The sequence below is a fragment of the Polyodon spathula genome, chromosome 36 (genome assembly GCF_017654505.1).
Source record: "Polyodon spathula isolate WHYD16114869_AA chromosome 36, ASM1765450v1, whole genome shotgun sequence".
NCBI lineage: Eukaryota > Metazoa > Chordata > Actinopteri > Acipenseriformes > Polyodontidae > Polyodon > Polyodon spathula.
The window spans coordinates 4,254,522-4,275,738 of record NC_054569.1 but is presented as its reverse complement, the minus strand read 5'-3'; the positions used below and the strand labels follow the sequence as shown (position 1 = coordinate 4,275,738).

At 41.2% G+C, this 21,217-nt stretch overlaps 1 protein-coding gene across 22 annotated transcripts in view; it reads left to right on the top strand.

Moving 5' to 3' along the window:
- LOC121303932 (neural cell adhesion molecule 1-like) overlaps window positions 1-21,217 on the top strand; it is a 150,179-nt gene that overhangs the window by 96,734 nt on the left and 32,228 nt on the right. For 9 of the 22 annotated variants that reach the window (XM_041234806.1, XM_041234807.1, XM_041234810.1 and 6 more), the window contains exons 4-15: window positions 153-296; window positions 1,011-1,148; window positions 2,248-2,365; window positions 3,033-3,193; window positions 3,588-3,730; window positions 4,018-4,041; window positions 10,605-10,634; window positions 15,639-15,789; window positions 17,269-17,453; window positions 18,384-18,480; window positions 19,063-19,233; window positions 20,055-20,186. In XM_041234806.1, the coding sequence (XP_041090740.1) occupies window positions 153-296; window positions 1,011-1,148; window positions 2,248-2,365; window positions 3,033-3,193; window positions 3,588-3,730; window positions 4,018-4,041; window positions 10,605-10,634; window positions 15,639-15,789; window positions 17,269-17,453; window positions 18,384-18,480; window positions 19,063-19,233; window positions 20,055-20,186 (1,494 nt within the window). The remainder of the gene's footprint in view (window positions 1-152; window positions 297-1,010; window positions 1,149-2,247; window positions 2,366-3,032; window positions 3,194-3,587; window positions 3,731-4,017; window positions 4,042-10,604; window positions 10,635-15,638; window positions 15,790-17,268; window positions 17,454-18,383; window positions 18,481-19,062; window positions 19,234-20,054; window positions 20,187-21,217) is intronic. The other 13 variants (XM_041234808.1, XM_041234814.1, XM_041234827.1 and 10 more) reach the window with 3 other exon arrangements.

Below are 21,217 nucleotides of genomic sequence, written 5' to 3'. Positions count from 1 at the left end.
AATTGTGTCGTTGGATGCAATCATTTCTTAGTCATTTCAAATAGGTCTGACATGGATTCTGTCCTATATAAAAGCTGCAATTTCTCATGTAAATTTGTTACAGTGAAGAGATGACCGTGTGCTCAAAATGTATATGTTCTTCTTCTTCGTAGAAAAACTGACCTTCAGAAACGCGCCGTCCCCGCAGGAGTATAACGAGGGAGATGATGCTGTAATAATCTGCGATGTTACCAGCTCGCCCCCTCCAAATGTTATCTGGAAGCACCGATCCAGAGAAATCTTCCATAAAAAGGATGGTGAGAGAGGACAAAGCTAGCAGGAGTGGGGTGGGAGTAAGGGATTGCATCAGAATTTGTTTGACTGTTTCGCATCACCCTATAGTAACTCGTTTTGCTTGAGTGAAAGCTGCTGAATAATGTTACGTTAACATATTGAATTACATACGGCTTTGTAGTCCGTATACTTCATGCAAAATGGCTTGATAAATATTGTAAAAACAAAAAAAGAAACTCCTAACCTGATTGGCTTTCATTTGTTCCTTCAAAACAGTTTTATAATTAAGTATTGTCTAAAATAGAGTGTGGTGGTTATACATGTTGGCTTGTTAACCACTGGAAAAGAACAGCTGTAAACATTCCCATATGCTGCTTTTGTTTTTGGAAGCACCCAAACCTACTTCTTAACTCCAACCAGTGGATTATTTAAGAGTTTTGTTACTTCAAAGACAAGAACAACGCAACAATGTGTGTGTGTGTGTGTGTGTGTGTGAGTTTTTACGATAAATAGGTACTGTACTTGAAAAGTCAACTAGGCTAATCCCAGGACAAAACACTAAGAACAGCTTGCAAGAATGAAATGGTAAAAGAAGCCCTAATCTATGCAGAGAATATGAAATGCCTAATGGTGGACGAGGAAGAAAGGAGCCCTGATGGGCCGAGCGGTCTCCGTTCCTGACAGCTCTTGTGTTTTTGCAGCAGAACTGCTTTCAATCCTTTCTGTCTCTTGCTCAGTTCGTTTCAGCATCCTCTCCAACAACTACCTGCAGATCCGCGGGATCAAGAAGACTGACGAGGGCACTTACAGGTGCGAGGGCAGGATCCTGGCTCGCGGAGAGATCAGCTTCAAGGACATCCAGATCATTGTTAACGGTAAGGACCGTCCTGTCTGGAGGACTGTGTTCAAGTGTTACTCAACATTCTGCAGTCTTTGTTGGTCCTCAAATGTGTAGAATCCTCGGCAGACAGTAGAATTCCACGCCGAGGTCCATCCCAGTCTAAATGTCACAAAGTAGCCAGGAGCACACATCTCGAAACTGCAGAAGGATTAACAGTGTGAAATCACATTTCTGGGAGCCAGAACGAAAGCCGCAAGGTCTAATCATATATATATATATATATATATATATTAAACCATTAAATGAGAAACTGTTGGCTTTTGTTATGTTTCCAATCTGTTAATCAAATCCAGGCTGTGAGAAGAACAGTGGTCACACCTTTTAATAACATGCTCTTGTAAATTGTGGATTATTTATGAATTGAACCATATTAATAAATAGTCCATGCTTAAATGGCAGTATTATGGCTAATTGTTACAGTGGTAATTTGTTGAGGGGCTGGGGAAGGGTTGCAGTGTGGCGTTTCTTCAACTGCGCTCAGCGGTAAGCAAGGGGAATGTAGAGAATCAAGGAAGAAGACATCTGGAGTTCAGTCTGGCATCCTGTCAGCTTCCAATCCACATTTCCTCTCCTCCATTTCCAGCAGTACCACAAAGTCAACCTCTGCGTTTTTTCCACCTCGGTTCTCCGCAGTGACAGCTTTGACATCCTGGTTAAGACTGCAGATATTTCTAAATGCAGCTGAGTGGGATGATTATAGGCGTTCAGCTATTTGCTGAGCATGTCATTATATATATATATATATATATATATATATATATATATATATATATATATATATATATATATATATATATATATATATTTATTTATTTTTTTCTTTTTTATGTTAATTACTTCCAGGGAGACATGTGTCCAAAATAAAGTTGGAATTCACTGCTGCCACTGTTACAGATGAGAGGACACCACCTGGGTCTTGAAATGCATCACTATGTGGGGTCTCCTATTACCTGCACTGCATGAAGTGAGCGAGGGGAGAAAACAAAGCACTTCTATCAACCAGGAGGAAGTGTTGTTAACAAAAAAACAAAACGTGTTCACCTGGAAAGTGTTTGTTTTTCTTTGTGTTCCAGTCCCCCCGACCATCCGAGCCAGACATACCGAACTGAACGCTACTTCTGATATCGGCCAGTCTGCGACTCTGATCTGCGATGCAGACGGATTCCCAGAACCAGCTGTGTCTTGGGCCAGGTAAGACTCTGCAGTGCAGACAGCTACTCCATAGTCTGCAGTGGCAGTACAGTGGTTTAAACTCTGGGGCAACAACGGTGCCTATGATGGGTCATTTTCATAGTACGACGCACTGTATATATCATAAATATTGAATGTTGACCTGTGATCCCGAGCTGGCCTCTGCCGCTGTATACTTTGATAAAGAAGGACTAGCATCAGAATTGGTCCCTGGAATGATGTTTATAATGGTAGAATCTGATGCTGAAGAGAATGATTTTCTTTCCACTTCCACACTCTGAATGGAACTGCACCCAGCTCTCAAAAGCATCTCCGTTCATAGAATTTGCAGCATTCATTTAGAAATGCAGCTTTTTTTATAGTCTGTTTGTGCCTCCTTCCTGCACCTGCTTTTCCTTTTGGAAAATAAATGGCGCACACTTAAGCATATTGAGTGTCTCAGCAGCACTTTCAGATTTTAGCAAAAAATATTTGTAGCTTGCACTAAGTGTCGAGTCCCTTCTTTAGTAAACATAGAACCCTCTTATTGATCTTCTGAGTGCATAATTATATTGGTTATATAATTATTCTCCTCTATCTCTCTCTCTCTCTCTCTCTCTCTCTCTCTCTCTCTCTCTCTCTCTCCTCCTCTCTCCTCTCTCTCCCCCCCCCCCCCCCCTCTCTTTAGGGTGAAGAATGTTCTTGAAGAATCTGACAAGTACAGCTTTACCGAAGACGGCTCCCAGATGACAATCCTGAATGTTAAGAAGGAGGATCAGGGAGAGTACACCTGCATAGCAAAGAACAAAGCCGGGGAGACGGAGCAGGAGATCAGCCTGAACGTCTTCGGTATACAAATACAAATGAAATAAAGTGGATGTATTTGAAAAAACATGTCCTGTTCACAGTTCATCATTTGTTTCAACACATTTAATGATGTAATGAAACTAAACTTACAAGTGACGTTTTGTGATTAGAACCCACTTCCAATCTTGTGAGTTTTCATTGTGATCACGCCCTGTCTATTCATGAGAGTGCAGCCCTGTATATCTCTCTGTCACACAGACAGATGGACACAAAACAAGCTGATTTGGATTGTGCTTGTTTCCACTCAACTTTAACCTGGCCTTATTTTATATTTCCAACTTCTACAAATCATCATTATCAAATCAGCATTATTTCATTGTTCTGGCTGGGAAAGTCCATCTCTAAATCCGTTTCGTGGTGTTGTCGTGTGTTCCAGTGAAACCGAAAATCACCTATGTGGAAAACAAGACTGCTCTGGAGCTTGAGGAGCAGATCACACTGACCTGCGAAGCCATCGGGGACCCCACCCCCTCTATCGTGTGGAGTTCCGCCAGCAGAATCTTCACAGAAGGAGAGCAGGTACGAGTCATTCTGAGTGGAACTCCCAGACACGCGTTTAGAACCAGCGCTTAGAACCTTCCCCAGGAAGCACGCTGTCGTCAGGGAACAAATGAATACATTCCTTGTGGTCAGTAACAGAGCTGCTCTGGTCTTAATCCACAGATTCCTCATTCTAAATGTTATCAGCCCACCTAAAGTAAAATTCAAGTAACTTCAAAAGACTATCATGTTTATTTTTTAGAAACAGGACAGGGCGTTGGAATATTTTTTCGCCATTTCATACCTTGATTTTTCCCTTTTTACAGTATACCTCAAACAGGATTTATCAGGTATGAAATCTCGACAGTTGCAGGTACAGTAAAAAATTAATAACCCTGATAGAATCAGATGATTGCGAGTGGACCAAATTGTAATGGCATCTATGTATGTATATGTTTATGCATTCCCTGTCAATTCTCAACCTTTAACACGTAATGCATTAAAAGAAGTTGACCAAAAAGTTGTGAACTTATCAGGGTTCGGTTTGATATAGAAAGTAGACACAATGTTGCATGATCACAATAGTTGACCCTAACCCTACCAGAAGTATTAAAGATGACAATGAAACTGGGATATTTATAACAATCTATGAATGTGTGTTTGTGGGGGGGGGGGGGTGACAAGTAGAAGCATGGGCCACCAAGCTTAATCATATCAAGATCATCCCAAGGAATAAACTGGGGGCTAACTGCCCCCCGCATGCTCAGATCACTCCAGTGCCCCATTGCTGTCAGACGTCACAGGTTTTGTCTTCATCTCTGTAATTTATAACTCCATCAGCATTTCTGCATTTTATGTCTGCCTGCATTGTTAAGCCCGGTCTTACTCAAGCTGATATTATGAGCAGTTTCGGAGCCGCTATCATTCATAAGTGTCACTGTGCTTTTCTGAAAGGATACCCTGTGCTGCTGGTGTGCATGCTTCTCGTAAAAGCGCTCTGTGTGTATCCTGCTGCGTGCGGGGTGTCTGGATACTGTGTCCCTTAGCAAGCGCTTCCCAAGGGAAATACTGCTCATTATTTTTTAACCTTTCGCTTAGCTTTGGTCTGTGTGTGTCTTGCTAACATACTCATACTAATCACTTCTGCTTTGGGGTGAGTGGCTGAGTTGGTGGGTGAGTTGGGGGCATGGGTGTGGTTGGAGGTGCAACAACCACTTTTAAAAATATTTATATGAAAGTTGTGTAAAGTTAGTTCTGAAAATACATACTGTGCGAGATGAGTAGTCAGGGACTTCAAAGAAATTCCCAGAATGTTGCACATCTGTTGACTGTGTAGTTCTCAGATATGAGTTTCAGCAACGATGCATTTACCATTGAAATGCACAGTATCTGGTACCACACTGGGTTAAAAAAAAAAAAAAAAATAGATTGAAAGCCTTGCTGTTGGTTAGTCTTGCACTTTCAGCAGTAACCAACCAGCTGCTTCCCTTAATGACTGACACACGTCCCAGCCAGTAAGGTGCTTGACCCAGAAGACTGCTCACCTAGGAAGTGCAAGCAGAACTGAGTTCTTGCAAGGCAAGCCTCACAAAGGGAGTACAGTACGGGATATTTAAAAATGAAAATACATGTTTGCGACTGAGACGTACCCAGTGAATGGAAATGCACGAGAGGAAAGGGTTATGCCCTGCCCTGATTCTGATTAGCCCGTCCATGTTTAATCAGCCTAGATGCAAACCCTACCACAGCCTGCCACTAAGACCAATAGGAAAATAAGTACAAACAGGGAATACTAACTGAGCTGCAATATGTTAATTATTACCAAGATATGGAGTTCACCTTTTCAGTTTGGTTATAGATAGTGATGTAGTGTAATAAGTGACTGGGTACCCACCAATGACTGCATGTGCGTTCTAACTACTGTGTTACATGAACATGCCTGGTGCACAGTTACCTGGTGTAATGACACGGTACCACCGCGACACAGACCGTTTACGCCAGTAGTTACCATGTTACAACATGGATCACCTGTGTACAGGTATGCCCAGTTATCTGAAGTGATGCTGCTGTTTCTTATTCCTGCTGTTGAAGACATCAGGGTCATGTTTAAAACCATTAAAATGTCCATCCTTTGCATTGTGACATATTTTTAGGCAAAGTAAGAGCCAGCAGCGACTGCTGGTCTACCCTGCGTTACATACATCTCTGAAGTGACATTTGAAGCTAGTTATTTTTAAGGTGCACAGTAAGTCATTAGCAACTAGTACAGCATGTCCCTTTTAGAATCTGTCAGCTCCAAGCCAGAAAGGTTTATCCTTCAGGAAATATCCTTCAAACAAACATTCCCCTCCGAGGGAAAGCCCCGGAGCAGCACCAGCCCGCTGTGTGTATGAGCTTCGTGTGGAACAGGGCCAGATTTCAAAGTCATTTTTTTCATCCAGAGAAACTGTGCGCTGAATGGCAAATTGTCCCCCGGACAGGACAAGCTGTCTGGAATTACCATCAGAAACAAGAGGCTGTTTATTGACAGCAGGGTGGCTGTGTGTGGGAGCTGGGCGGATGGCAGTGAAATTTAGATTTTGTTTTGCTTGCTGTGGGAAGTTTTTTATTTTTGTACATTGCCTCAGATATGCCCGGGGCATGTTTTGTTGCATGTGTGGCACACTAGTTATGAGGAACCAGTTGCCAGAAGCCCTGTTTACTGAGGATTTCAGGGTGGGGGAATGGGGGATTGCTCAGCTGAGCTCCTTCGATTTATTATTGTGTCTTTGCTGTTGCCGCAGAGCTCTCTCTTTTTTTTTTCCTGTGTTTTAACATTTCGTGCTGTTGTTTCATCATGTTGTATGTGTAGCTCCATGTCCTCCATGGCCTTGCAAGCTTTTTCACTTTTCAACTAAGATTAAGCAGTACCGAGCCAGGACCAGAACCAGCTAATAGCTCATCAGTCTGACAAGGGCACAGTTATGGAAATAAGTTATGCCATAATGTTGAAGTTGAATGAAGCCAGAATGAACCTTGTTTTCCTTGAAACTGACTGCAGTGTTGTTCATTTACACAGGCAGCCAGTGCAAGCACTGCTGTAGCAATATACAGTATCTGTGGGTGAAGTGATTCTGGCAGTGACTAAACCTCTCAGTAGCATCTCCGCCTTTCAACACATCCCGAACATAAACAACATCTTTTTTTGTTTTTTTGTTTTGTAATATAAATGAAGGCTCTTAAACGAATAGATTAAACATACTATTTCAATTAATCTATTAATTAATTAAAAATGTATCGTGGCGTTTTATAGTCAACTTTCTGTTTTAACTTATTTATTTTTATTTTTTTTACATTCAATATTATTATAGGGCTGTATACAATTGGCATCGTAGAAAATATATATATATATGGAAATCTGACATTTAAGTACAGATTGATCTTGTAAATATTAATTTAACAAACATGCACCTCAGTCATGTACCTGTCAAACAGGGATCATCATGCATTCCTTTTGAGTCCGGTGATGTTTTAATGCATAGAAGCCAAATGTATCATATTTTCAGTATACAGTTCAGATTGTAATACAGGTATGAGTCCTGCTGTACATGTTCTGTTGTGTTTTGAGAGATAGTCTTGTGGTCACAGTTCATAGCGCAGCAGCACGGCTACTGGTTTGACTTGAGGTTCCCCAGCAAGTCTTCATGGATGTTGACGTCCTTGCCTGGCTTTTTGTTTTGTTGTTGTTGTTGTTTTAATTAAGCCTGTTAACAAGGCTGTAGAAGACCCTTGGCAGCGTGTTTGCATTTCTTTTTTATAGCACAGCTACGGCCAAAAGGTTGCATCACCCGAGATAATGAACTCATTTCACTTCACAAAGTCGAATGAAACCTGCTGAATAATGTTACGTTAACGGATTGAGGTTTTCCATATACTTAAACAGATTGAAAAAAATGTGACATGAAATACTGTGCTAGAAATGATGGCTCCTGAAAGACTTTCGCAACATCGTTTAGTAGTTTCTTTATAATACATGGTATTAACATACTTATAAATACTAACACATTGTATTCGTTTTTTCTGCGACAAAAAACTTGTGTGCAAAACTAGCAGCACAAAAGAGTTGTTCGACAATAGCAGTGGCCGTGTCTGCAGAAGAGTTATCTTTGCATTCATTGGAAGTAAAACCTTTTGGTGGAGCTGTGACAGATAGCAAGGGCCCGCGATCATAACCCCATTCATCACTGGCATGTTGTTCCATTACCAGCACTGTCTTCCTTGTGTTAATATTGTGGGCGTAGTTAATACCCGCGCACATCTTCATGCATATTCATGATCTGTGAAAAATGACCATCTGCTACAGCCATTTAACACGATGATGCATGCAATGATCAAATGAACTGTTTGTTTGTAACCAGCCTCCTCGACCAAATGGGGAAATAAAAGTAGAAGTCACTGTTATGTCACTGAGAAAGTAGAACTAGACCACAATGTGCATGTGAATCACCTGACATTTTGGAATAAAAAGGAAGATTAAAAGTAGTCAGTCATTCAGTTTTCAGAAATCTGTTGGCCCCAGGTGAGTCCACAAAAAAAAAAAAAAGCATTATTTTGTAATGGAATAACACTGAGAAATAACTGAAACCTTCGTGGTTAAATGAAAAAGCGCATCAAAGGTTTTGCTCGCCTCATTATTTCTAGAGGTTTATTGGCATGCTAGAGGTTAAATGTAATTGAATCGTTTGTGCTGAGCTGAAAGGCGCTGTTTCATCTGGTAAGGAGCAGCTCACAGAAGCTCGTCTCTGACAAGCTGTTAATCTTTAATGCTGAATTATGAAATTGTTCCCACCGTATTGCAGCGAATGAAAATATCTCTAAATGTTCCGATCAGCTGTCAGCTTGGATTTCAGTCTGCGCGGCAGATCATTTCTCTTCTGAAAGCGATGCAGTCACTGGGTGGCAGCTGTGTTTTGGAAAGCAAACTGAAGCTTGTGATGTGTAACAACCAGGGGTGAATCACGCTTTCATTAAAGGGCTCCGCAATTTGTCAGAAGAAAGGTTTAAGTACCGGATCTGCTCTCGTCAGATACCCCTGTGAGCCCTGAATTGAGCTCCGGATCTCGTCAGATACCCCTGTGAGCCCTGAATTGAGCTCCAGATCTCGTCAGATACCCATGTGAGCCCTGAATTGAGCTCTGCACACAGGCTGAGGGTTACTACTGTTTTAATAAACTTTCTGAAACAACTCAACATTGTCAGAGTCGCTACAACTAAGAGAGCTTTGACAAAAGTGTATCTGCTAAGCGACTCTTCCATTCTTACACCTATCGGTAACCCATTGCAGCAAGCCATAATGCAATTCCCTGTGAACTAAGAGACAGATGCCTTTGAAGTCCAGTAATGTGATGCATGCCTGTCGTTCATATTAGCAGCTGTATTACAGACCCGTAATGGTATCACAAATATATACACAGTAGTATGACACGATCTAGACCAGTGTACTTCAGTGTGTCTGGCCTCAGGGACACATGTGCATTCTTAATGTTTAGGGCAACAGCTTATTACCAAAATACAACGTAATGCAATAGATTTATCAAGTAGCCCATCTGAAATCGAGAGTTGAACATTGTAATGACTTTCGTTCCTGTTACAGCTATTACAGTAGGTCAGATTGGGGCTGAATTTTGCCACACAGCTTTGAGGACTACTGGTCTAGACCGTTCTTCAAAATCTACTATTAGTGTTGAAATTCCTAGTTTTAAAAGTAATCTCGTAAGATGAACTTTATATTAAATGAACCTACACTGTAGTACGTAGTAGCCTTAAAAAGCATCTTAAAAAGAATGGTCCGCATCACAGCCTGAGATGGCTTCCAACACAGCTGCCATGCTGGTGTTACCTGTGGAGTCTCTTTGTATTGACAGCTGCCACGTGACTGTACTGCTGTGCACCTCAGCTGTGGAAGCACCACTGCCAGTGACTTTAATACATGCGAGCATCAACATGCTAGCAGCTCATCTCAGATAGTTACAAACACACCTTTTATTTGCCGTTTTAATCCAGCCAGCACATTTGCAGTGCTGCCTGCACTTTTGACTCGCTGATTAAAGCACGCTTAAGTATGACTTGCCGTAGTTTCCTGAAACAAAAAGGACAAAATAATTGCAATCTGTTGCATGATGTTTAAAAATCCCAGACTGTGGGTTATTAGGCTCACTTATTAGAACGCTTATGTCAGAGAGCTACATTATATCACTTGTGACTAATAAAAAAAATCACCAGCCAATACACTTGATGGATATTTTTTAATTTTAAATAACTGTCAAATCCAGTTAGATCGGATGACATGATTAGTCTGGCTACAGTAAGACAACACCTACTTGCAGTACAATGCAGAGAAATAGCTGCTGTTTCTAATTTACTTGGAATGTATTGCAACCCAAGACAGTCCTGCATGAACTAGTTTTACTGCAATATTGTGCAATAGTTACCACTGATGTACAAGTCCACATGGTGCTTCCACGCTTTGAAGTACAGTCACTTAAAATGCAAGCAGACAAAAAAAGAAGGCTTTTCATATTTTAATATCAGTAGAATGATTACGTATTATACCCAGTTCATTCTTGTTCATGTATTCAGCCAGTGTTATTAAAAATCTAGCAGAATACAAAATGCAATAATTAAAATAATGTTTGCATATGCCTATTAACTTGTTTCTTGTTTCACTTGAAAGACATGCCTCTTTTTTTTAACATAAGCCCATTTCACTGGACTAGAACAGGTAAAAAGAGCAACATTGTGCATGAGCATCTTTACCACAGCGCATGTCTCTAAACTGTTTGATTAAGAACTTCTTTTTAAAGATTCTTTTTTTTTTTTTCTTGCTTCCTTTTTTGTTGTTGTCGTGTTTTGTTTCTGTGTCTGTTTTCTCCAGGCTTCATGGACTCGACCCGAGAAATACGAGGTATGGCTACTAAACATGTAGCCAGACTCTACATAGCTACTAATTTTAGACTATGGAGCTCTAGAGCTAGCTACAAACTAACTGCATTAACATCATCTACTTTAACTCCAGACTGCTGGAAACGCGCTAGTGGAGTTTCCATTAAAATAACCCTTTTTATCTGTGGAAGACAAAATGCTGCTACAGTGCCTTGCTAACTGCTTTGAAAGCCTGGCCACATTAGGGTAGGTGCGCTAACGCACATTTCTCCAGGTCAGTTTACATGATTCTTGTGAGCCTTGTGTTTTAATGGAAGCCACGCTTGTCAGGGTGCGCTGCTGTGTGTGTAAGGCTGTGCTGAATGGTAAAGATGGACAGTCGAGGAAGGAAATGGCAGCTATTTCAATACAGAAGTATGAACAATCAAAAGTATTATTATTACGTATGATTTATATCTTAGCAGACACCCTTATCCAGGGCGACTTGATATCATGTTACAGAATATCACATTACAGATGGGAAGAGTTATACAGTACAATGAGATCAGTAGCAAATAAGATCAAATTCAGATGAGAGCAAGATAACGAATACAGTGAGTAATTACATTTAGGAGCGAGTTCGACTAAGAGCAGTTAGCTTATGATAAAAAATATTGCTTATATGAGTAGAGTCCAGTAGGAGCATATGATAGATCAAGTAATTCTGTAGGAACTGGTACCTAGCTTTCACTTGGTAAGCTATGCTGGGTTTTCAGTGTTTTTTAAAAAACTTTTCCAACATTATACTGTGCATTGTTTTTGATGCACATTTAACTGACTTTGATATTAGGGTTTCTGTTTGTTTTGTTTTAATAATCTAAAGAGCAGCATCATCAGATCAGAAATCCTCTGATGTATCAGTTCACAGTATCAGTGAGAGTGTAGGAGCGAGAATGTTTTCTCAATTCCTAAACAGAGCACTGAAACGGAAACGCAGCAAATAAACCCCACTATTCAAACTAATCGAGCCTCCTTCAAGATGAAAGTTAGTGCCAAATTAAAATGAACAATCAAAAATCGAATCAACCACTCAAGCATTTTATAACTAACTCCTGTGAGGTACTGTCAATTAGAAAACTAACAAGTGCCATACATAATAGTTGGTGTATGCTGCTTTGAAGCGTAGCAACAGGATTTAATTAAACCAACGCACACACATACAGTTTTATTTTAAATAGCAGCAAGATAATAATGTCTAACAAAATAATGACTCCCGTATTCATTTTAAATCACTTTGCCAAAGACGCAGCCTTGGTGGTTCTGTTCTCCGGCGCTGAGGTTTTATTTTCACAACAGTAATAGAGCTCTAGCAGCAGGTATTCAACCTGCTGTGTTTGTCCCACACATATTTCAGTGGTGATTCCCGAGTGCTTTGCAGTCTAATGGTTAACTCAGCTCTAGCTGATTGCAGACGTTGCGTTTCACGTCGAACTCCCTCTCGGACTACGTTCTTGTTTCCCCATCTTTCTTGGCATGTTGAACTTAGAGGTGGAAATTGAAAACGTAACCATAAAAAACTTCACTGGGTCACACTGCTGAAAGTAAATGCCCAGTCTGATCTTTACTCTTCCAAAGCAGGGATTTACTGGGGTCCTTGCATGCTGTGCATCTATAGAAGGTTAATATTTGTGTCTAGCAGGTTAAAATTAGTGTCTAGTTTAATGACAGGCTTTAGCCAATAAAGGTCTTGGATCTTCGATTTTTAGCTGCAGATCGGCTTCCCGTTTCATTCACGTTTGTTTTAGTCCTCCCTGTTTTAATAACTCAGTGTTGTTGCTGCAGTTATGTCGTTTGACTTCATTTCTGAAATGGATTAGAGGCGTCTCTAACGCACACCTTTCCTGTAATAAAACACATTTAGCGATAGACAGTTTTCCAGTGCCTTAAAATAGTGATATTGAATTGACTCTTTTCCCATTTTCAGACATTGTTGAATACAAAAAGGCAGATTATTATATATTGTATGTTCAATATAACCACCCCATTGTTGAATTTTAAGCATTACCCTTAAAAAAAAGGTTACTCCGGGTATTTTTGCAGTTTTCCCATGCTTGTACCATGGTTATCTGCATTTACCGTAGCTCCCCCTGGTTTGCCATGTTTATTAATATGCTTTACCATACCTTGCTATTGTTTACAATCCTTACCTATGCTTTTACTATTATTACACTTGACTGTGCTTTTACTATGGTACATTTTCATAATACTGTGTTAGCTGTAAAGAATCTACCAGATAATTATCGCTCTACGCACACATTTTGTGTTCTTGTAAGACTTGGTAGTGAGAGAATGGGAGAGAGGGAGGGGGAGGGAAGCAATCTGCATGTCTTAGATATGCATTCATCTTGTAGACAGATGTTAAGACACACGCTTTCTGTTCAGTTCTGAACCTCAATGGTTCTTTCCATTCCTAATAAGGAGGACACATGGAGAATTGGTTGCCAGAAAGAATGTTTTTTTGTTTTTTGTCTGATGGTGAGATGAGATGTATAATAAGCACACACTCTCCCGCACGAAAACTCCTTACTGCAGTGTTAGTTTCATATTGTTTCCTGCTTTCTCATACCCAAGATTTCACACATTCGGCAGCCGATCGATGATAAAGGAGCCGTGTTAGTCCAGAGGTGACAGACAAAGAGAAGGAGATGTGATGCCTTTTATTGGACAAACTAAACACACAGTATCACACGCTTTCAAGACCTCAAAGACCTCTTCTCCACATTCAGCAGACAATGTACATGCTGCTCAATGCCTCCAATGAGACATACAAACAGTGTGAAGGCTGTCAGTTTCTAAGCAGTTTCAGGCTGATTTGTAAGCACATGGATTTTGCTAAGAGGTGCACTGTGTGCATTTGGATAGCATTGGGATGCTGTGCGCAGTGCATGTGTCAGTGGTAGATTGGGTGATAGGTGGAGGCGTGAGAGAGCTATGGGGTCCCTGCAGTAGAATGGGCAGCAGTGTTATGCTGAATCTGGACCGTGGAGAGAGAGCTGTCTTAACTGCTCAGAGTGAAGAAAATGTATTTGAACGGAAAGGGATTACACCATTTAAGCCATGCTTTTTGTATGATTAAAGCTGCTAAGAGATCAGTCGCAGATATATGATTGTGTGGCTCTGCCATATATATAATGTGTAGGTCTGCTTGAAGATTAGCACTACTAATAACAGGTTAAGGACTTTAATGCAAGGTTCTTTATTGTAATGCTACAGGAGGGCTACCAGGTTTCATTTACATAGCACTGTGGGGCAAAAGAAGTTGTAAATTAATTTGTTCTTGAATCTTGCCGAAGGAGCATCACACAGATCAATGCTTCTTTAGAGAGTTCCAAAATCGATATGCACAATCAGGGCCTGTACTGTCCTGCCGATTCAAATTGGGAAGGAAGGAAGGAAGGAGCGAGCGAGCAAGCTCAGGCTCAGCCTTTGGACTGGGAGTCATGGAGGGTAAACATGTTGCTGGGGCTGCCTTGTCACGTTTTCCTATGTTCTAGTGACATGTGGTCTTTTGAAAGCAGCAGGTTTACACAGTTGTTTCGAAACACAACCTTGCGTTTGTTTAATAATGTACAGGAGGCTGTGTGGTCCAGTGGTTAGAGAAAAAAGCTTGTTACCAGGAGGTTCCCAGTTCAGTCCCAGCCACTGACTCATTGTGTGACCCTGAGCAAATCACTTAACCTCCTTGTGCTCCGTCATTCGGGTGAGACGTTTCTGTAAGTGACTCTGACACTGATGCACAGTTCACACGACCTAGTCTCTGTAAGTCGCCTTGGATAAAGGCGTCTGCTAAATAAGCAAGTAATAGTGAATGTAGCATTTGCTTACCCTCCTAGCTGCCTGCATGCACGTGTAAGGTGTCTTTGTTTTGCATTGAATTATCACTAATTCAGGGCATGAGAAAATGAAATAGGTCAGTAGAAATAGGAGTGCAGTCTTTGCACAGTCCTTTTAAGTTCTTGGTGTTCTGCAAAAGCTTTTCAACTTCTCAATGGTAGTCATGTGGGTGATATTACTTGTATAAGAAGCAAACGGCGTGTCTGTGTGCTTGTGTGATTTTAATGTCTGAGCATGGGTGTTTCTCTGTGTGCAGTACAGCTTGTGCAGCCTCAGTATTTTATCATGCCTGTGTATGTGTTTCACATTCCTCTCTACTATTGTGCAAACCTGTTCCTGTGATAGAGTGCTGTGCGTGTTTCTTTCTCTCTCATTTCTGAATGGACGAGTTATAGTAACCTTGCTGCTTGGTTTTAAGGATGGCAGGTGAAAGAATTAAACGCATGTCAAAACTTGTGTGGGAGCAGTGGGTGCTCTGGGACCCCAGATAGGAGCTCCTATTGAAGGCATTGTGTTTGTTTGCTTTTCTCTGGAAGAGGTGGTGTGTTATCAAAGGTAGAAAAACCCAGCATTGCTTAATGGATGCAGAAATGTCTTAGCAGTCGTCATATTTCAAGCACCATAAATTAAATATATGTATAAAAACAAGAATATTTGGGCTGTGGTGATGCCCCTAGTAAACTGCATTAGAAGAAGCTAAAGAAAACTCTGCAGGAAACGCATGCAGTGACAGGCGTGTGTAGCGAGCCGAACTGTTATTAAAAATAATGACCGTAGAAAATACCGTAGAGACAACAAAGTGACACCAATTAAGTGATGAACTGGAAAAGTGAGTGAGGCAGCGAAATAAGGAAGGCCCTGTTGATAAAAATACAAGGATCGTGTTTATAAACTTTCTCTTACGTTGAACTGTGCTTCGAGAAGTGAGAAAAAGGGTTTATGAACTTGATTTAATTAAACAAAAGAATCTATAAGACTTTCCTTAAAACTGTACAACTGGAACCCACAATCTCAAACTCTCCCTCACCCTAGAACATGAGCAAGCCACAGCTAGCTGAGCAGTCTGAGCGCTAGATTGTAGACTAACTGACAGTGAAGGTGTCGTGACAGCTGACTGTGGACTCACCTCTGTTTTGTTCTTCTTTCCCGGTAGAGTCTGGATGGTAACGTGGTCGTGCGCAGTGATGGCAGAGTCTCCTCCCTGACGCTGAAGGATATCCAGTACACCGACGCTGGCCAGTACGTCTGCACTGCCCGGAGCTCCATTGGACAAGACTCGCAGTCTATGTTCCTTGAAGTGCACTGTAAGAATTCTCACTGTACTTGTTGTTTGTATCTTGATTGAAGGCTGCTTGAGGTGGAGAGGGGGCAGTTTTTATTTTCTGTAGTGAAACAAGCTGCAGTGCCACAGTAATTCTGCTAGGTGATGATGCAGTTTTTCCAGGGATATACTATGCATTTGCCAAGCTTTATCATGGTTTGACATGTTTTTTTTTTTTTTTAAATGTATTTGATTTTCCTTTACTATACCTTTTGTGCTTTATAATGCTTTTAGCTTATGCTTTACCATGCTTTCATGGTGCTGTATTACACTTGTGCATGCTTTTGCTATGAAAAGCTGTTATAAGTGACCTGACAGAAGCTCATTTTCTAACATTTAAACTTACCAATGCTAATTTTTTTTAAACTTTGATATCTGATACCATGCAAGTTCCTTTAAAAAAATAACTTGCACCATGCAGTCTATTTCTGTGTGCTTTTTAAAAACACATACATTTGAAACCAAAATAATATAATTTAAAGATGAAATAGTTTTTGCCGTAATATTCAGCTGTAGGATGTTGAGTTCAGCATTGAAATAATCATATTCGTTGTATTCGTAAATATTAGAATAAACACAAAGCATGATCAGTATACCCAGGCTCTTCAAATAACCTTCAAACCAAACGCTATTGTGAAGAGTACACTTTCATTTGATCAGATGTGACCCTGTTAATGCGAGTGTAATTGGATTAATGTCCCCTTTCCCCCTCGAACAACTGTGATCTCTGCAAGAACACGAGATCGCATCAGCACATACAATTTGTGAAATTATTTTCAGCTGTGATTAGGCGTAGTGCTGTTTTGCGCTAATCCAGTTAGGATTGGGCGCTTGTCGAAAGGGTGTAATTAGACAAAGACGGTGCACTATTTTTGAAACCCTGGGTCCAGCAAAGATCAAACAAAACAGGATCATTCAGATACGCTGCTGCTTGACAAGAGGCCGTCTGCAGGATTTGTTCTGAAAGAGAATGAATTCAGACTGTTCATAGACCACAGGATGAACTGAACGTGTGCTGAAATGTTCTTTTCATGTTCGGTACACTGCGATACGTTTCAAACCGCTTTGTGGGTTAATGACGAAAGTAAATTCCAAACCCTGAACTTGGAAGGAGTTTGCAAAGCGGACAGAACATCAGTTCCACGTCTCTTCTGCTGGACGGCTTGTCTGCCTGAACAGCAGGTCCGCTCAGCACGCTGGCCGAGACGTTACTGATCAAGGGATGCTGCATCTTTACAGCGCTTTATAAGTGGAGTTAATCCGCTAGCGTAACGGCAGAAGTGAGTCTTCAAACACATGCCTGAATAATAACACTTTAGAGGGAGCTTGGCTTTAGCAACATTACAAAGCTGCCAGGCTGCAGTTGGGGGAGCTGCAGCAGTACCTGGGGCTGTCAGTAGCGCTGTTGCCTTGACAGAGAGCCGGGTGCTGGATTGATAAAGAGGCTGCTTGTACTTTTCAGATGCTCCCAAGCTGCAGGGCTCCGTCACTGTCTACACCTGGGAGGGGAACCCTGCCAACATCACCTGTGAGGTCTTTGCCCATCCTGGGGCCTCCGTTGTCTGGTTCCGGGACGGACAGCAGCTGCCAAACGCCAACACCACCAACGTCAAGATTTACCCCACCCCCAGCGCCAGCTTCCTCGAGGTATTTCACCTTGATCCAACAGCCTTCGACTGGTAGCGAAGGGTTCGTTATTCTGAACTCGAGCGCCCATGCCTTTGCAATAAAGTGCTAAGCAGTTCTTTAACATCTGATTTCATTGCCTCTTGTTTGCTGCATTGCCATTATTACTGCCCGCCCCCCAGTTTACTGTGCTGTGTAGCTTCTTAGTTTTAACTGTGCAGATATTACATGTATGCTGCAGATACACTGCTGCACCCATACCTGCCTTTGCAGGACCCCTAAAGAGACTGAACCAGAACACATGACTGAGTCCCGGGACGCAGCAGCTGCGTTTCATCAATACTGAACAAAGGCATGGGGCAGTGATAATATTGGCGGTGCTAATAAAGTGTTAGGAAAGAGCTTTTAAAATGACAGCCAGTACAGTTGTGCTTAAAGAAGTATGCATTTTGCATACTGGACTGTATTTAAAGTCATGACTATTTGTCAATGTCTGTTATTTAACTGCAGTTTCATGTATGTAGCACTCAGTCATATTCGCTCACTGCAGTATCGTAGGGTACTGTGTGGAGGTGTTTTGTATTGTTCTTGCTGGCATGCTTTATCCACCTCCAGCTGTTTCCAGCTGTTTCTGTGGTATTGGCTTTGTCAGATTCATCAGATCAGATTGGGTATCAAGCTGAGCGGAGTGAGATTGCCTGCTCCACAATAGGATCTCAGTATGGCTTCAGCAGCCACGCATATAAACATCAGAGGGGGGTCGGGAAGAATGAACTGCGCTAGTCTCGCCTGTACTGTAGCTAGTCACGTTCCTGGAAAATATGTTTATCAGAAAGTTGATTTTGTCTGTCTGACCAGGTCTCTTAGTCAACGTGGCTGGGTGATAAGGCAATGAGTGTGAGTGTGTGTGTGTATATATATATATATTTTTTTTTTCACATTTAATTCCAGATCACGCCAGATTCTCAGAGCGACTTTGGCAACTACAACTGCACAGCTACGAACCGCATCGGCCAGGAATCCAAGGAGTTTATTCTGATTCAAGCAGGTCAGTGCTTCAGAGAGACAGCTGGACCACGTGCGGTAGTGTCCTGCGTTCAGGAGGGGCATGCCCGAGGGAATCGGGATACCTGATTGCATGATACGAATAGTGAGCTGTTGAAGAGCTACCTGTGCAGATTACAGATTGTTTTTTCAGATACTTACATTACATTTAAATTGAAGTTTCTCCAAATGATAATTTAAAAAAAAAAACATCGAATTGTAAAAAAATCTCAAGTTATAATACTAACTAGATTTCAAATTCATGATCGATGTCAGAAATGAAAAAGTTAAATGTCTTCAATTGGGGTGAATTGAATTGATCTCAACACTGCTGTTTTATAAATCATTAGAAAGGACCATCTCAGCCGTGGCGTGTTTTATAGAGACAGAAATTCCCTCAAGAGACTCAAATGCAGTGTTTGATTTTTTTTTCTAGCCTTGCCTTTATTTTAATAAAGCAGTAGTAGCTGTATTAAGATCTTTCACGGTTTAGATCAGTTGAATAGTCTGCTATATCTTATATAACAGTGAAAATGCAAGCAATGTCCCGGTGAAGCAGATTATCAATGTTTGCCTCGTCTTCCAGAGGTCCCGTCTAGCCCATTGATCAATGAGGTGAGTCCCTACTCCAGCACAGCCAGAGTTGAATTTGAGGAGCCTGATTCCAGTGGGGGCGTGCCCGTCCTCAAGTACAAAGCAGAGTGGAGAGTCGTGGGGGCCAGCGAGTGGATGAGGAAGGAATTTGACGCCAGAGATGGTGAGTTCTGCACAGGATTAGAGAGGGTTGGGGTAGAGACAGCTCTGACTTTGAGAAGTTTACCTTCTTTTCAAGTGGTTGATTTATCCACATTTAAACTTTGCCCCCACATTCTTGCTCTTTCCTTTTCAAACTGCCTTTAAGGTGCCCGTAGTAACATAGCGGCAAAGTGTGTGCGTGCGTGCCTCTGTGTATGTGACCGCCTGTCACCACAGTGGAATTTTAGCTTGATTTTATGCGGTGTCATTTACCCTCTGCAACAGAGCTTTGTTGTTTTTACGAATAATATTATTAAATAGTTAGCACCTTACAGTAGCACACTGCTGCACACCTCAATGTGGGTGTCGTTATAAACCTATTTCTCCAAATTTAGCTTTTCATGCATTTGTAGATTTGCCTCTGTGTTAAATATATCAGAGGGAAGTATATAAAAGTATATTTCGTTAATTGTAAACTTGCCTCGGGGAATGATGTGCTGTATCTTCATGCGCTGACAGTGATATTATTCATGTGTACAGAAATAAAACCGATTTTCTGTTCTTCCCCCAGGTTTCTGGGCCGTGCTTTTCTTATGCATTTGTTCTTGTTAGAGTTACATCTTGTCACTTTGACAAACCCGGTAGTCAGTCCAAGTACCATGGGCTGTCTTTTGATAGAGGATATTTTAACCAAAACTGGAGTCCGGATTGACCTCTGTCCACTGCAACTGGAACGTTTCTCACGGAAGACATTGTGTCTCCATTTACCCAAAAGCTCAGCCCCTCTGGATCATCAGCTTGTCCCTGACCAGCTTTCTACCTTGTGTGTGTTTTTCTCCCCAGTGTATGCAGAGAACCTGATCACCATCACCGGTCTGAGACCCGACAGCAGATATGAGCTGAGAATGTCTGCAATCAATGGCAAGGGACAGGGAGAAAGCAGCGAATCCACCATCTTCAAGACTGAGCCAGTCCGTAAGTGCAGCTCCTTCCATTGTGGCACTGGGGAAATGCATTGATTCCCAGGTCTCTTAGTCAACGTGGCTGGGTGATAAGGCAATGAGTGTGAGTGTGTGTGTGTGTATATGTATATATATATATATATATAGTGTATATATATATATATATATATATATATATATATATATATATATATATATATATATATATATATATGTATGTATGTACACACAATTACAAACGCCTCATGTTAGTCAGGGATGCCTTGGTGACTCTTATAGGGAATGCATTTGTCCCCAGAGGTTATCTTTTGATGTGTAAAATGCAGGAGTCTTTTGTCTAATGGTTTGCTTTAGCGCGTTGGCAAGTCATCAAGCCAAGAACACCTTTTTCAGAATCCCTATTGTTCCAGAATCTGACATCATTTGGATCATGTCGTACTTCTGCAGCCAACCGAACCCCTTGGCTTTGAAGAATCCATCACCTGTTGCAGAAGAGATCCTTTATTGAATAAAAGCAGGACAGCACAGTGAGCTTGTCTACACATCCTTGGCTTGGTTACAGTAAAGGTCTATAAAGTGCTATCATGTCTAGCAGTCAGGAGCATCCCTATGACTGTAATAGGCACACAGGCAGATATTCAGGAATAAAATATTTGAAACTTTTGTGACCAAGTGGTGAAACTTTCTGCCCAGTAATTAGTTACAGAATACAAAGCTGTGGTGCAATGCAAGTATGTATTTTTTTTTTTACATATTTTAAAAAGCTGTCCCTTTGTGAGGCCACTGATAGCGTTCCTATCGTCTGTGGAAAGAGTTACTGTTTGTGACAAAGCAGCAAGAAGGAAAAGCTGTCTGGGATTATGTAAACAAACTGGGCTGTCAATATGACAGATTATTGTTAGTTTTCTGATTTTAAATTTTGACAGAAAGACCACCTTACAAAAAGTTTACATTAAACACTAAAATGTGTGAGCAAATAAACATTTTGTGTTTGTGTCGGTGTGTCTGTGTTAAAATATGCGCCTTTCCTCATAAGCTTTAAAA